Below are 15,883 nucleotides of genomic sequence, written 5' to 3' on the forward strand. Positions count from 1 at the left end.
ATTATAACGCCACCACAGCTAAAAGGGCAAGCATGTTTGTTGTGATGGAGTTTCGAACCTGCGACCATCAGATTACGAGTTGAGTGCCTTAACCACCTGGCCATGCCGGGCCTAGGTGTTTTGGAAGAAACGGCGTTTCATACACAAAATATAATGTTTTAACAATGTAACAAAGATTCAGAAAGCAAGCAATAAATTAAAACTGATTTTAATTGGTTTGTAGTTAAATGGAAGGCTACAAAATGGTTTGCTCTGGGTCATCTGGCTGGCAAATGTAGTAGTTGAGTCTTAGTACAAACCAAAGAATCATCATCATCGTAACTTTGTGTCATTTCATTGTAGCCCTGAATATTAAGACGTTTAATATTTGTTAGTGCAGTTTATTTGTATAAAGCAGTCAAAAGGTTAATTTATAATGTTTCGGAATTTCTGACAATTGTCTACTAAAACAATATACGAGTTTATCCCTAAATACCAAAGCCATTTCCTGGTGTGTTTATCTAGAACATCTGTAAATCGTTTAAATGATCAAAATCTGGTACTAGAGTTTATCTATAAATATCAAAGCTGATATGTGGCAATTTGGAAAGTCTTAATGTCTTCTACAAGATCAACACTTGGTGTTCTGTGTTGTTTCTTTATTGTTCAACAATACCAGCTGTTAATCAGTATCTGTAAATATCAGATAAAATATACTCTTCAAAAAAAGAAACGCAAAAGGGATATTTGCGAATCTCGATCAGATGTTGCCAGAGCTGTGAATGTCCACCCAAGCACCATCACAAGGCTATCACCAAGAACATGGATCAACTCGTGACCGTCCACGATCTGACAGACCTCATGTGAGCACGCCCGCACAAGATCGCAACATCCGGTTACGTCACCTTCGGGATAGGACCACCACTGCAACGTCTACTGCCTCAACCATACCAGGGCTGCGTAGGATTTCCGATCAGACCGTACGCAACCGTCTACGAGATTCTTAGGCCCCATGTGCAACACATCATGGTGAATGTAAACGATGTTTTTCAACATGACAACGCCCGTCCTCACACAGCCCGACTCACCACAACATCAACGTTCTTCCCTGGCCCTCCAGATCACCCGATTTAAACCCCATCGAACATATTTCGGACGAGTTGGACCGACTTCTGCGACGGCGACAACCTCAACCGCAGACTCTACCTCAGCTTGCAGCAGCTTTGCAGGCTCAGTGGACAGCCATTCCACAGGATGTGATTCGTCATCTCATCGCTTCCATGGGCAGGAGATGCCAAGCAGTTATTGATGCTCACGGGGGCATACTTGTTATTGACGTTGAGTGACGTTAAACTTCACCTAGTGAGCGTGGACTTCGCCTTTGCAGACTTTGGATGTTCAGCAGTGAATGTGCAAAGTTTCACACATGTCATACAGAACTACCCGGAATAAAATTGTTAACAATGTGTCTCATATTTTACCTTTTGCATTTCTTTTTTTGAAGAGTATATATTTGATCTCTTAGTTTATCTTGATATATTATTATGCAGTGTTAATGTCTAATGGTTTATTTGTTTGTTTGTTTTGAAATTCACGCAAAGCTACACGAGGACTGTCTGCGCTATCCGATCCTAATTTATCAGTGTAAGACTAGAGAGAAGGCAGTTAGTCATCACCACCCACCGCCAACTCTTGGGCTACTCTTTTACCAAATAACAGTGGGATTGACCGTTACATTATAACGACCCCATAGCTGAAAGGACGAGCATGTTTGGTGAGACGGGGATTTGAACGGAGATTGGGAGTCAAGTGCCCTAACCACCTTGCCATGCCGGGCCTGTAACGGTTTATCTTCTAACTGTCAACCACAAGGCGAATTTAGTTCAAAGAAACACAAAATTACTTAACATAGGTGATAAGAGCCTTCTCGTGGTCTAACATTTAGACACTAAGTTTCAATAAGTACTAAAAAAATGCTATTAGTTGCTGTAATATGTATGTAGAAAGAGAGAGAGAAAGAAAGAAAGAATGTAGATGCAGACTAGTGTTAAGTCGGCGATAAAACTTTTTTTGTTTAAAAGATCTGAACGATATATATGCTTATGTCGGTCTTAAACATTAATTAACAATAATAAAACATGTGTTCTGAAATGCATTGATCGGTGAGGTGACGCCAGTCACTAAGTGTCTAGTCCTTTCTCCAAGTACAATACCATTTTGTATAATCAAATCGGGATATAGCCAAATAATTCTATTATCAGCTTTTCTGGAAAATCACGTGACAAAAGCGTCAATTTCATGATTAATTTTAGAAATTTCTATATTCTATCATTTCAAAATAATAGTTTTGCTATATCAGTTTTGTTTAAGGTCATATACATAAATGAATTAAGGTTATATGTATGACTAGTTAATCAAATTTTATAAGCCGACCTTAAACTTACGACTATATCTATAAATATTTTATTAAAATTTACATTACATCTAGGAAAGGTTTATTAAAATTTAGAAGCGAAACTCCAAATTGACACTACCTATACGAATGGTTTATTCAATTTTGGAAATCTAACTTCAAATTTCGAATATGCCAATGAATGATTTATTAAAATTTGGAAGCCTAATTCCAATACTTTGCAAGAAAAATATCCTCTCTCATCATGGTGCAATTCAATATCCTTGGTGTGCCTTGTACTCATCTAAGCACTTGTCTGGCCTAACTGTGAAATATTAACACTCATCTAAGCAGTTGTCTGGCCTAACTGTGAAATATTACATCTCTTCTCTATAACTTTACCCTCGAGGTAAAACTTACAGTCTCTCTAATATTGTCTGAAAGAACAAAGAAACACAAATACGTCGCAAAATAGCTGAGAACATAACGAATTCATGCAGCTATGTAGGAGACATAACAAAGATCGATTCTATTTCATTAACTAAACATTCTCAGCAATCCACAAATTCAATTATCTTTCTTATAACTTTAAGTAATAAAGTATAAGCATACAACATAACTAATATTATTTTAGCATTGTAAGTTTTGCATGAAATAAATTAATTATCAATGATTGAAAACTACATTTCAGATGTACAATTAAACCTCCACAATTGTCTGGGTAGAACATGCACAACTGATCCGTTTTGTTCGTTTTATATTTATTAAATGTAAAGTAATTTATTCCAGACATACAAGTTTTCGTATCGCTTTTAATCCGAAGAAAAGTGTAGATAAATTTAATGCGGGTTAAGGTTGTAATTAGAGGTGGTTTGGCCTAACTGTCAGCGAAGAATCCGGGGTGCGAGACGTGATGTTGCTAACATCCTCCAAACATTCAACTTTTGGCCCCTTACAAAGTCTTCCAGTGGGACAGCCGTAAGTCTTCGGATTTACAAATTTAAAATCAGGGGTTCAATTCCCTCAGTGTAGACTGATCTGGCTTTGCTATAACAAAAACACATATCGCATTATAAAACTGATAGTCAACTCCGTAAATCAGTTTTAGAAAGAAAAAAAACACTTGTTTATTTTCTGAATTTCGCGCAAAGCTACTCGAGGGCTATCTGCGCTAGCCGTCCCTAATTTAGTAGTGTAAGACTAGAAGGAAGGCAACTAGTCATCACCTCCCACCGCCAACCCATGGGGCTACTCTTTTACCAACGAATAGTGGGATTAACCGTCACATTATAACGCCCCCATAGCTGAAAGGGCGAGCATGTTTGGTATGACAGGAATTCGAACTCGCGACCCACAGATTACGAGTCGAGTGCCTTAACCACCTGGCTATGCTGGGCCAGGGGGACTCGATGTTTGATTCTAATCTCATGTAAACAAATACAACTGCTGTCCACTGCTTTTCATAATTTCTTAATCTCATTGTCAAATATGCTGTAATGCAAATTTTCAGTGATGTACTAAAATTATAATTTGCTATAATTCCTATTACAGTCTCATGTGGCCCATCAAAAAGTATTTAATTACTTTTGTGTCTAAATAATGAAGCTATAATCAGTGTCGACATGTGTTCTTAGGCTTTTGTAGTTATATTACATGTGGCGAAAGAGACTTGTTTATTTTATCGTCCCTTACTCTTTAGGTGGAAACAATAGGTGACGCCTACATGGTTGTTTCTGGAGCCCCTGAAACGGATTCAAAACATTCGGAGAAGGTATGTGACATGGCTTTGGACATGATAAGGGTCATTGGAGAACTCCATGACCCTTCTACCGGTAAAAGTCTTCAGATACGTGTAGGTGAGCAATTAATTCGTGTTTCTAAATATTCAAACCAAATATTCTAGATAAAAAAAATAATGTTAAGCCTAATTTATACGCACGTTTTTGTGGATCGGTCTGATGTGAGAAAAATGTTTGAAGAATTGTACACAATAATTACATTGTATAAAACTTTATAACGGTTTTCAGAAATGGTGAAACAAATGTGTGAACTCACAATACCAAAACAAATGCACACAAAACTGGTGATTCGACTTTTCAAGACGAAAAAAATAACTCCCCTTAGCAAATTCCTTAACCAATTTGTCATGAAAGGTGTGAATCGTTTGCAGGATACGGTTTTAGCTTTGTTTGCACAATATGAGAAAACATCGGATTTGTAAGACATTATTTCGGTTTACTTAAAATAGGTAACCAGTTTAGTCATTTCTGGTGTTTCGGAATATCTTAATGTCATCTACTAGATCAAGATCTGGTGCTAAAAATAGCAGAAAAATCGCGTTGATCTGGTAAAGAATTTATATTTAATTAATTAATGGCTTGTTGTTGTTTTGTTTTTTTGCTAGTTGCGCACAAGTATATGATTTAATTCATTGGAAATTGTAACTTGACATCCATTAACTTGATTTAGACATGCTGAAGTGTTACAATCAGAATTGGCGCTGTGCTATGCTGGGTTAAATAAAATGTCATGCTAGTTAATGTATTTATCGCTCCAGTAGCTATATTAACCTCCTTGCGAATACCGTTGTCATATCAGAGGGTTTAGTTGTTCATCAAATGTCGTACAGCAAATAGACTGTATATATCTATACAGAGAAAGAAGCAACAGTTTCGGAAAATACACGTAAATATGACTTACTTAACAGTCATAGTTATCTATACTTCAGTTTAAATCGTATTTGTGGTACTTTTACTAGTTTCCCTTCCAGAAACCATTGTTGCTATGTTTGCTTACAATAAGCAGAATTTTTGTTGTTGTTGTTTTTTTAGATTCATCAATTGCGCGTTTTTTTTACGGTGGGCTACTTTATTGTGAGGATTATCATTTTAGCTTTTTTATTTTTTTTTGCAATACCTGACTTCAACACACAGTGAAGTGGTTGTAGAAGTGGTTCCAGTGATTGACTAGGTGAATGGCTGGCCTACACATTTGTTACAATTTTAGAATCATCCTATATCCGCTTGTGTTTAATTTTTAAAAAACACACCCACAATCGTGAAATTTCTGGTCCGCCAAACTTGACGTATTTTTATAGTCCAATTAAGCCGCATAACTCGCATTTTGAGGATAAGTTTTTGTTTGTTTTTTAATTTCGCACAAAGCTACACGAGGGCTATCTGGGCTAACCGTCACTAATTTAGCAGTGTAAGACTAGAGGGAAGGCAGCCAGTCATCACCAATCACCGTCAACTCTTTGGCTACTCTTTTATCAACGAATAGTGGGACTGGATGTTACATTATAACGCTCTCACGATTGAAAAGTCGAGCATGTTGGGGGTGACGGGAATTCGAACCAGCGACCCTCAGATTACGGTCAAGCACTCTAATCACCTGGCCATACCGGGTCTTTGAGGATAGTATTACGTACATAAAAGAGAAGTTTCAAAAATCAGTACTGATTGTTTGGGGCTTGTCTCGAAAGACAGCGCCGCGTGTTTAGAGCGGTAATACCGCTTATTTCTCTCGAACTGACAACACTCTTCATGATATATTATGCGTAATTAGTAGGTAATCTTTTTCGTACCAGAAAAACACACAAGGCCGGAGCTTAAATCTGATTGGTGACGCAGTCCCTGGGAAGGTATGACTTCAAACTGGAACAGGAAACTACATTATTTATCCTAAACAGTTTAACATAGCATACACAGAATATTTTGTACAGTTCGTCCAACAAGCTGCTCAGAATACACAACTGAAATTCCACAATGTATCGTCACGATCAAGTAGTGCATTTACATATTTTTTTTCAGCAATTTATCACGAAAATTGCAAATAATTTAAACTATGTAATTATTATTGGGAACTAAAATGTTTTGTATTACCTTGTTCTCCTTTGCGCCGTTTCAAGGTATCCACTCTGGAATGGTCGTTGCGGGAGTAGTGGGACTCAAGATGCCGAGGTACTGTCTGTTTGGAGATACCGTAAATACAGCATCCCGCATGGAAAGTACAAGTGAAGTAAGATTTCCTCTGTTGCACGTATTCACTTTATTTGTCACGTAAATAAGTCCACCTCGTCTATTTCTCCATTTCTCAACAACGAGCTCTGGGAACTTGCAACGAAGTTCACAGAGCGCATTATGTAGTCTTGTGCTGAAACAAAGAAACTGTCTGGCCTATTCATTTGTGTTACAATTCATAGGCCAATTAATTCGTATTACGCTTTAACGTAAATATATTATTTATTATGTCGACTAAGACCTTGTTTTTAATGTCCCTTATGGCCTTCAGTACATTCATTCTTAATCTTTATTACTTCTGATGAAGCAATTAAATCTTCTATTGATAAATACGTACTTTTAGCCTTAATGTCATATTTCTGGTTTCGTTTTTTTTTTACAGGCGTTAAAAATTCATATAAGTGAACGAACCAAGGACCTACTTAATGAAAACGAGTGGCATCTCTCAGAGCGAGGAACAATTTTGATCAAAGTAGGGTTACTTTTTAATTTTTCGACAATTAAATACCAGCCTAATTTATAGCTTTTAAGCCTAAAACAAATGCACCTAGTTTACGTACTTGAAAGCACGCGAAACATTACATATTTGAAAGTCTTTCAATAGCAAGTAAAATTTAATTTTTTCAACACCTTTACATATTTTGAATAACTCTTACAACCTGAATTCATTCCATCCCTCAGTTATAATTCGTCTGCTGTTGTAATTTATTTTAAAAAGTTGAAAAATATATCTCACTAGTTCGAAGTCAAAAACGTATTTCAGAGAAACAAGTTCTTTTTTATTATTATTGGTAACAAAAGTCATTTTTAAAACGTATTTAGTTATTAAATCATGTGTAGCATAATTAATTAGTTAAACTGACGTGTTACACACATTCATGAAAAATGTGATCCATCTAATTTTTGTTATCCAAAACATTAATTTTTAAGAGAAATATTTTTTTTTCGTTGATAACGTCAGTAACTCAAACTATGCGTGAGCTATCAAATTCATAATCGACTGACTGACAGAAGTTGGTACAGCATCTCCATATTAATTATTTATTATTTAACTTCTGTTGTGCATAGGAGACATTTTAACACCAGATTTACTACAAAACTTAGGTTTGTGGTCAGTTGAGATTGTGTTTTATTGAAACGCTCTTGAAGAAGATGTAAAGCGAAACGTTGTGTCCAATTAAATGTAAACAACAATTTGGTGTAGTGTATTTCTAATATTAATTACATTACCTGTTGACAAAAGCTCTCTGCTATACGTTCAACAGTGTTATAATGATTAAGCATCGTACGTTATACGGTTTACGTTCGTGCATTATTTTATAAATTTTAATACGACGTTTAATCTCTCAGTACTATTTCTATCCCCATGACACGCAGCAAGACCCGATATTGTTCGTGTTTCTATTAACAGTAACTGACATGCTGTATTTGATTAATTTCCGGTCTCAGGCGGAGTATCAGCAAGATATATTTTATACGGAAGCTCTGCTCGCGATTATTCAGATCATAAAATGAGATGAATGGACGACTTTGTCACGCTCATCTAGGCAAAGTCTTAGTGTGTAAAGTTATCAAGAGAAGTTCAGTTTCATAACCCCTATGAGGAACGAGTTCCGGGGACTGCCACAATACCTTAATTTGATTATTTGATGATGTCACAGAAAAGTAACTCAAGCGAAGAAGAGTGACACGTCACAGAATAGGCCTACAGAAACGCTATAAATTAGCAAGATTGTGAAAACTTCTCATATTTACAAAAAGGAACGTTTTCACACAAAAATTCTGAAAAAAAAAACAGAAGTGTTTTAACAACAATTTCTTACAGCATAAACAACGGCTCGGTTTACACCCTCACAACTTAGGTCCTGTGTTTAAGGTCTGTTGAAGTATATTAAATCTATACGATGATATTATCTTTCAGTGGACTCGATACACCCTTGCAGAAACCAAGGGCAAGTCGGTTTAAAAACCTCATATCAGTTTATTTAAGAGTAAATTTTTGAGCTCATTTTAAATAATTATATAATACTTACTCATTTAAGACAAGGTAATAAAATATCTTAAGTTTTCTATTTTTACCCGAAACAATTATGCCTTTTGCCTTACCAGATCTGGATATAACAAGATTATGATTTTCTTACTTACATGTTTCAAAGCTATTAATTCTTCTGACTTTAATTTAGAAATATTTTACATTCGTAATTACAATCATTACAATTACAATCATTTGAGTTTTACTATTACTCAACGATCTATCAAATCGATTTATTTAACAATAACTGCAAAAGCTGTTTAAACTGTACAAATTAATCTTTGCTTCTAAACTTATCATGGAAAAAAATATCATCCAGAACATAGTTTGAGTGATTAAAAATAACATCATCAGATTTTTTTCCATGATTTACTTAATTGCTGACTTAAATTGGTCAATTTAAGCAACTTTATTTTCCGATATAGTGTATTAATTTTGTTGTGTAGATTCCAATATAATGTTCAAGGTGTAAAAAAATTATAAAGCTATCTTGGTTCACTACAATTTGATTATTTCTATGGATTGTTGAGTTATATAACTCTTATCTAATTTCCAAATTCAGTTTTATGACGTAGTCTAGAATAACAAAATTAAAAAAACAATGAAATATTTTCAGGCGTTTCTATTCGTTCAAAAATATATAAATTTAGTTTTGTATATAACAAGTATAATTTTTCTCCGTTTTTGAACTGAATAAGGGCAGATTTACTATAAATTGTACAATAATATAAGCATTCGGCCTATTTTTAAGAAATTTTAAATGCAATATAAATGATAACTACGTTGTACTCTTAGATTTCCGTTAAAGTTGAAAGCAATTTCAAAATAATAATATATAACATACAACCCATCCTTTTATAATTCTTTTATTTATGCAAAGTTTGACGTTAGACGTAAATTCAAGCAGAGAGGCAAGGTCGCCAAACTGTACGACCCCGATCTATTAAGAAATTAAAAAGTAAATTATCGTATTGGTCCTGTTATAAGGCAATTTTTTTATTAATCATTTGGCTGTAAAAGTCATAATCGTCTTGTAATCGCGGCCGACCACAGTACCTTTCCCCTTTCTCCTGCCTGTTGGATTCCTGAATGTAGAAATAGCATCCGTCTAAATATGTGTACCAGATGTTTGCTTAAAATCATCGCAAATTTTTGCAACTAATCTTTCTATAGGTTGTTCAATTATTAACAACCTTAATTCTTGTCATTATTCTCTTATTATTATCAACAAGAGTTCTTGTTTTTGATAAAAATAATTGTTTTTGTATGATACATTAATAATTTTCTACTTTATCAGGGTAAAGGTGAAATGAAAACTTACTGGCTCTATGGAAGAAGAGGGAAAAAAAGGATTAGAAGCAGCGAAATACAAAATCTCAAAGATGAACTTCAAGTTTTGTCAAACCCCGATCTGGATAGCAGTACAAGTGGGTCATTATGTTCACCATTTGCAATAGGGGCAATGGGTAATTTCTTTTCGAACGATGATTTCACCTCTAATTGTTTCACTCCTAATCAGGACGTGAAACGTTATGAATCACTAGTATCTTTACAGTCTGTGACATCGTTTAATTTTAATTATAACAAGTTCGGACAAGATCCTCCAATCGTTTCGCAGAAATCAACTTTATTGTCAGTTAGCACTCAAACTAGTCCTTTTCGATACAGCCAGCAACGCCGAAAAAAGATATGGGAAGCATGTGGATTGCTTCAAAGCAAAACAGCTTGGGAAACTGAATTTTTTTACCCGCTGCTAAATAATCTTGGAGAAAAAAGAAATGGATGTTGCCGTTGTTCTCACGACAAGCCTCGAAACACTAATTCTGACTTGAACCTTTTAAACGTAAGTCATAGTAACCAGCAAATTTCCTACTGCACTCGGACTGTTATAGTCCAAGAAAGAAGTTCTAAACGGGAATTATCAAATACGAAAAATACTTCCTGTTGTTTTAACTCTTGGACAAGACGAAGGAAAGCAAGGAGATGTCGCCCTTGTTTCTTTCTTTAACAGCCTTTTTTCTGATTGGATACTCATTCTAATATTGGTGTATCAAAGACAATCACTTTTGTGTTGTTATGGTGAACTTATGTCGTAAGTTGGACTAACCTTTAGGCCTACTTGTTCCGAAGTGTTAAATATACATACTTGTACATTGAATGCGTTTTATTTCGGAATTAGAACGCCATGTTTTAATTGTCAACCTATATCATGAGCAAATCCTTATGTGTATGTATAATAAAGGCAGAAATTTAGTTAACTTTACCACTTTAAAGTAAATTTTTATTATACTTATACCTGAAAAATCATATTTTTCAACCAAATAGGAGGAATTTATATGACTTCTGTGCCCTTGATGTTATTATAAGCCACAGCATGTTGTGTGTGTGTATTATAAAGTCCAATATTTGTAACACGAATTTTATTCGTATTCACCACAATGAATGTTCACCTATGTCAGATTTTTTTACGGAAAACAATAGTAGCTTTATTCACAGCAACTCAACTTTTATCTTATAAATGTGTCCATCGATACAATACTTTAAATAACAATACCTTAAGCACATTCACTTCTAATTATCTTACATAAATTTCTAACAGACATCTCACAAAACTTTAAGCAGGAATTATATCTAGTGTAATTGTTATATAACGGATATAGTTACGTCTTTTAAAATGGCCTGGTTACGGCGTTCGACTCGTAATCTGAGGGTCGCGGGTTCGAATCCCCATGGCACAAAACGTGCTAGTCCTTTTAGCGGTGTGAGCGTTATAATGTGACAGTCAATCCCACTATTCATTGGTAACAGAGTAGCCCAAGAGTGGGCGGTGGGTGGTGATGACTAGCTGCCTTCCCTCTAGTGTTACACTGCTAAATTAGGGACGGCTAGCGCAGATAGCCCTTGTGCATCTTTGCAGGATATTCAAAAAACAAACGTCTTTAAAATATTTAAAAGCGACATCTATTCATAAATTAAGAAATATTTACAGCATTCTACAGAAATTAAGTGTCAAAGAAATAATTTGGGATTGGTTAAAATTGTTCAAATCTGCTTTTGTCAAAATTTATACATTTACAAGTAGTTTTATTCATTGAAAGCTAATATATTATGGCAAAAACTATGTATATAGATATATATTTATTTAAGTATTTATAATAATGAGCAAAAATTATATGTATGTCAATTATTGCATAAAATTAAAACATATCGAACAAGTTCTTAAGTTTAAATCAGTATTAGTACTCCAGAACTATAATTAATATTATTAAATTGTTCGACGTCATAAAATTTGAAGTTTACAGTTTAAATATTTTTTTTATATATGTCCTTATATCTGTTATTTATTTAATGATTGAAAACGTTACTTTCAACACGGTACATGGGTTAACATGAATTGTAAAACTATAAATTCGGCCTAATTATATTTATTACTTGTACAATATATGTGTTTATGTCATGTACTTAAGAGGTTGAGTAAGTTATATTAAACATTTTTGAAGCATCATATAACGTTACAGTCCACTTTGCCATATCTGATCATACTATTTCTGAGTAACATGCTTCTTGACAATAGCTCTGTAGTGAAGTGTCCATTGCAAAAAGCTACGCGGTAAGTCTGTCACGTACAAAGCACATCACTCCTCCCTACTTGTGTTTTGTAATCTTCTTGTGTAGAAGAACCACGATTTCTCAGACCACGTTTTAACAGTTCAATCGCACAGAAATCCATAATGCTGTGTTAAGCGACTTGACAGATATGTCTTAATGTGGAATAGCATGAATATCTGCTTCCATCTTCAGCTGCTTGGTGACCGAAGGTTGAAAGGATATTTTGTGGAAGCAGCTTGTGTGAATGTGACTTGTACAGTGAACTTCTTGATTGTTGTGTGCACTGATGTTTGGGATATGAAAACGAATTTTTCTACTAATTTTTATATTTGTGGATCCTTCTTGTTACGAGATGCATTGCTGCTTACCATGGTTAAAATACGACTTGTTGCAGGTCTCTTTCTGGATGGTTCTGCTACCTCAAGTTCATCTACATTCCTTTGCTTTCAAATACCATAAAAGTACAAGGAATACCCCAGTCTTACAAATTCTATATCCCTGATCTGAACAAATCTTTATAATCTTACAGTATTAATACTTCGGGTCAGAAAGATCTGTCACACACCCTTCCCCAAAACGCCCAACGATCGGAAGCATCACAATATCGAAATGTAGTTCTAATACATTCCATTGCAACTGTATTTCTTTATATCACCTGTATATGTCACATGAATAGTGATTTGCATACTTAACATCGTTTCAATACAACGTACTCAACAACCTTAATATATATTTCATAAATCCAAAGTGATTTTTATGTAGTTATTTTAATGATTATTTAAACCACAATACCTTGTGATCTTGTTCTCATGAATCACGTGCACCTTTTAGATTACCTTTTATGTATAGTATTTTTGGAGAAAATCTGAGCATTAAGTTTTTCTATGAAAGTGTTTAAAATTATGTCACTTACCTACATGATTGGTCACTTTATTACGACGTAGAACACATTAACAGTGTATTTTAGAACACTACAATAAATATCAGGTGACAAGTGATAGTCTGATTGGAATGGAGATATATATATGCCATGATTAATTTTTCAATACAATCGGTAAAAGCAAGGACCTCTCTGATTTTTAAAGGGGACTGATCACAGACGTCCTTTTATCTCTAGTGTCATTATAAGATACTGTTTTCGTAGTGAGGTGTTAAAAATCGTTTGCGATTAGTGAGTGTCAGCAGAGGCAAAAGCAAGAGAATAGTATGATTACTAATCGTTGATGATTATATGAATATCATAATTCGGCTATCTTCAACTGCACCATTTAAAATACATTAAATCAACTATACTAGCTGATTGATGCTCAGTCCACAAATCATTAATCTCAATAAGCGAGTTTTCTGTACTGACAGCACAAAAAACCACAAGAATGTTGACCTTTGGGTTTGTTGTTCCATGACAGTAAATTTCATGGAGGTGCTGCCATGGTGTGGAAGAACCTTTCGCAGGAATTAGACCCTTTGATTCCTGTACAGTGTGCCTAAATATCGTAGTCACACGGCGTTATATTTTTGTTCTGGTTAGATACTGCATAATTTAATATATTTAAAGTGCATGCTTGTGTCTCGTATATTCTGTGATGAATGAAAACTTTATTTAAAAGGCAAGACAACAATAATACAACAACATAGTTATCTTCAATTTGTAATTGAGCGTTACGTTCAACACCGTAATTTTATGTCTACATACAGTGTATAAACACATTACAGACCTTATTCCTCGAAAAGTGGGATAGAATAAAATAAGACGCCTTATCTTTGTTATGCAGCGTAAGTTACACCAGATCGGGGCGAATAGCGATCTAACCAGATATTCTGTATGGATTTAACAAAGTGGTTAGGAGGTCATTATTGGTTTGTTTTTAACACAAGTCTGACCAGTTGTCCATCTGCACTTTGTCAACGGCGGAAGTAGAAAAATAAAATTATAGATTATATTATTAACTGTACACTTCTTCATTCCTGGTGTTTCTTTTGTTTACGTATCAAAAATTAGTGTTAAAGAAATAGATAGGAGTAGGAAACTAGTTTTGCTTGTTTGTAATTAAGCACAAAGCTACATAATATGTGCTCTGCCCACCACGGGTAACGAAAGTTGTTTTCTAGTGTTGTAAGTCGCTATTTCACTGGAGGGTTTATCATGTGCTTATCTGAAGTTAAACACAAAACTACACAATGACTTAGGCCCACCATGGCCAGGTTAACTCGTAATCCGAAGATTCCGGGTTCGAATTCCCGTCACCCAAAACATGCTCACCCTTTCAGCCGTGGGGGCGTTATAATGTGACGGTCTATCCCATTATTCGTTGGTAAAAGAGTAGCCCAACAGTTGGCGATGAGTCATGATGATTAGCTGCCTTCCCTTTAATCTTCCACTGCTAAATTAGGTACGACTAGCGCAGATAGCCCTCGAGTACATTAGCGCGAAATTCAAAACAAACCAAACCAAACACATTTTTTTTTTTTTTTACTTTTCAATAACGCAGTTTAATATCAATGGTTATGACAAAAAACTAATCTAATAATATTTTTAGTGGCTAAATAACGATAATTACTTTAGCTTCTTCGTGCTAATTAATCATTAAACGTACAATCGTTTACTGCCCACAGGTGGTTCAGCAATAAGTATGAGAGCATTCTTATTGGTCGTACGAGCTGCTGTATCCATCGAGAGGAATCGAACACCTGATTTTAGCGTAGTAAATCTGAAGACTTACCACTGTCCCATAGGGGAACTGTTCTGAATGCATAACGAAAAGTAATATTTGGATCTTATCGAATAATTCTACTATAATACTAATGAAACAGCAAAAAGAAACTTTCAAAACATAGTCTGGGTAACATTTATACAGATCTCGTGCTTGTCGACTGACCACTCTTATGCTGGTATAGCTTTTGATCTTATAAGTCAAGTTTTCATAATGTCTTTAAAAAAACGGGTATATCTGAATAATGATTATGCTTTCGTAATGGAAATAATATATAATATAAATATTTCGACAGCAATTTAAAGGCCAAATCAATGGGCATGTTGTGTAGCCTCTACGTACGTTGGTTAAATTTAGAATAAACTGCTAGAAAAAGAAACGATTAAAATTCCTGGTCATTTAATAAATACAAAGCAGTTTTTACATGGAACCATATTTTTTCTTCACAGTAACAACATTGTCGCGCCCTCTATGAGAACAAAATGGATTTTCACAAACGTTCGTGACATATTATAACAAGTATGGGGATTTTGGTTAATTTGTGACTTGAAGGTGACAGTATCATTGAATGTTTTAACCACGATGTACACTAATTTCAACATTTTTGTAATTTTATTTGTGAAGGTTGTATTTGAAAATATTGGTCAACAAAAATGTTAATAGTTGTACGATTCATGGCTCTCAAAGATTTTTAATCTAACATTTCTTAAGGATGTTTGTTCATTTTCACTGAACTCATACAAGCTGGAAAAAAGAATATATCAAACATGGCTCCTTTCATAGTCAGCAACGACTTATTACAAAACAGTGATTTAAATTTCTTATTTTCAGTTTTTTTCTCTATACAATATATGTATACAATTTTAGAAGTAAATTAAGATGTTCGAAAATATTGAATATATGAACGTTTTCAGGTTTTATCTGAAGGTAGAAACGTTTTAGCATTGTGAAATGCATTTTGTCCAACTTAGCTTGTTTTAAGCTGCTAGAAAAACAATTAAAAGTAATTTCTTTTTGGCAAATTTCGACTCGTTCTGTAAAAGTATTAGACATTTAATTTTCTAGCGAAAAATCCTCTTGGTTTGTTTTGAATTTCGCGTAAAGCTACACGAGGGCTATCTGCACTAGCCATCCCTAA

At 34.6% G+C, this 15,883-nt stretch overlaps 1 protein-coding gene across 2 annotated transcripts in view; it reads left to right on the forward strand.

The window, feature by feature from the left end:
- Positions 1-11,584, forward strand: part of LOC143222122 (soluble guanylate cyclase 88E-like) — a 77,470-nt gene extending 65,886 nt beyond the window's left edge. For both annotated transcript variants that reach the window (XM_076448112.1, XM_076448113.1), the window contains 4 exons: positions 4,071-4,227; positions 6,282-6,391; positions 6,776-6,865; positions 9,723-11,584. In XM_076448112.1, the coding sequence (XP_076304227.1) occupies positions 4,071-4,227; positions 6,282-6,391; positions 6,776-6,865; positions 9,723-10,433 (1,068 nt within the window). In that variant the 3' untranslated portion in view covers positions 10,434-11,584. The remainder of the gene's footprint in view (positions 1-4,070; positions 4,228-6,281; positions 6,392-6,775; positions 6,866-9,722) is intronic.
- The last annotated feature ends 4,299 nt before the right edge of the window (positions 11,585-15,883 follow it).

This window comes from Tachypleus tridentatus, chromosome 8 (assembly GCF_004210375.1).
Source record: "Tachypleus tridentatus isolate NWPU-2018 chromosome 8, ASM421037v1, whole genome shotgun sequence".
In the NCBI taxonomy this organism is placed as follows: domain Eukaryota; kingdom Metazoa; phylum Arthropoda; class Merostomata; order Xiphosura; family Limulidae; genus Tachypleus; species Tachypleus tridentatus.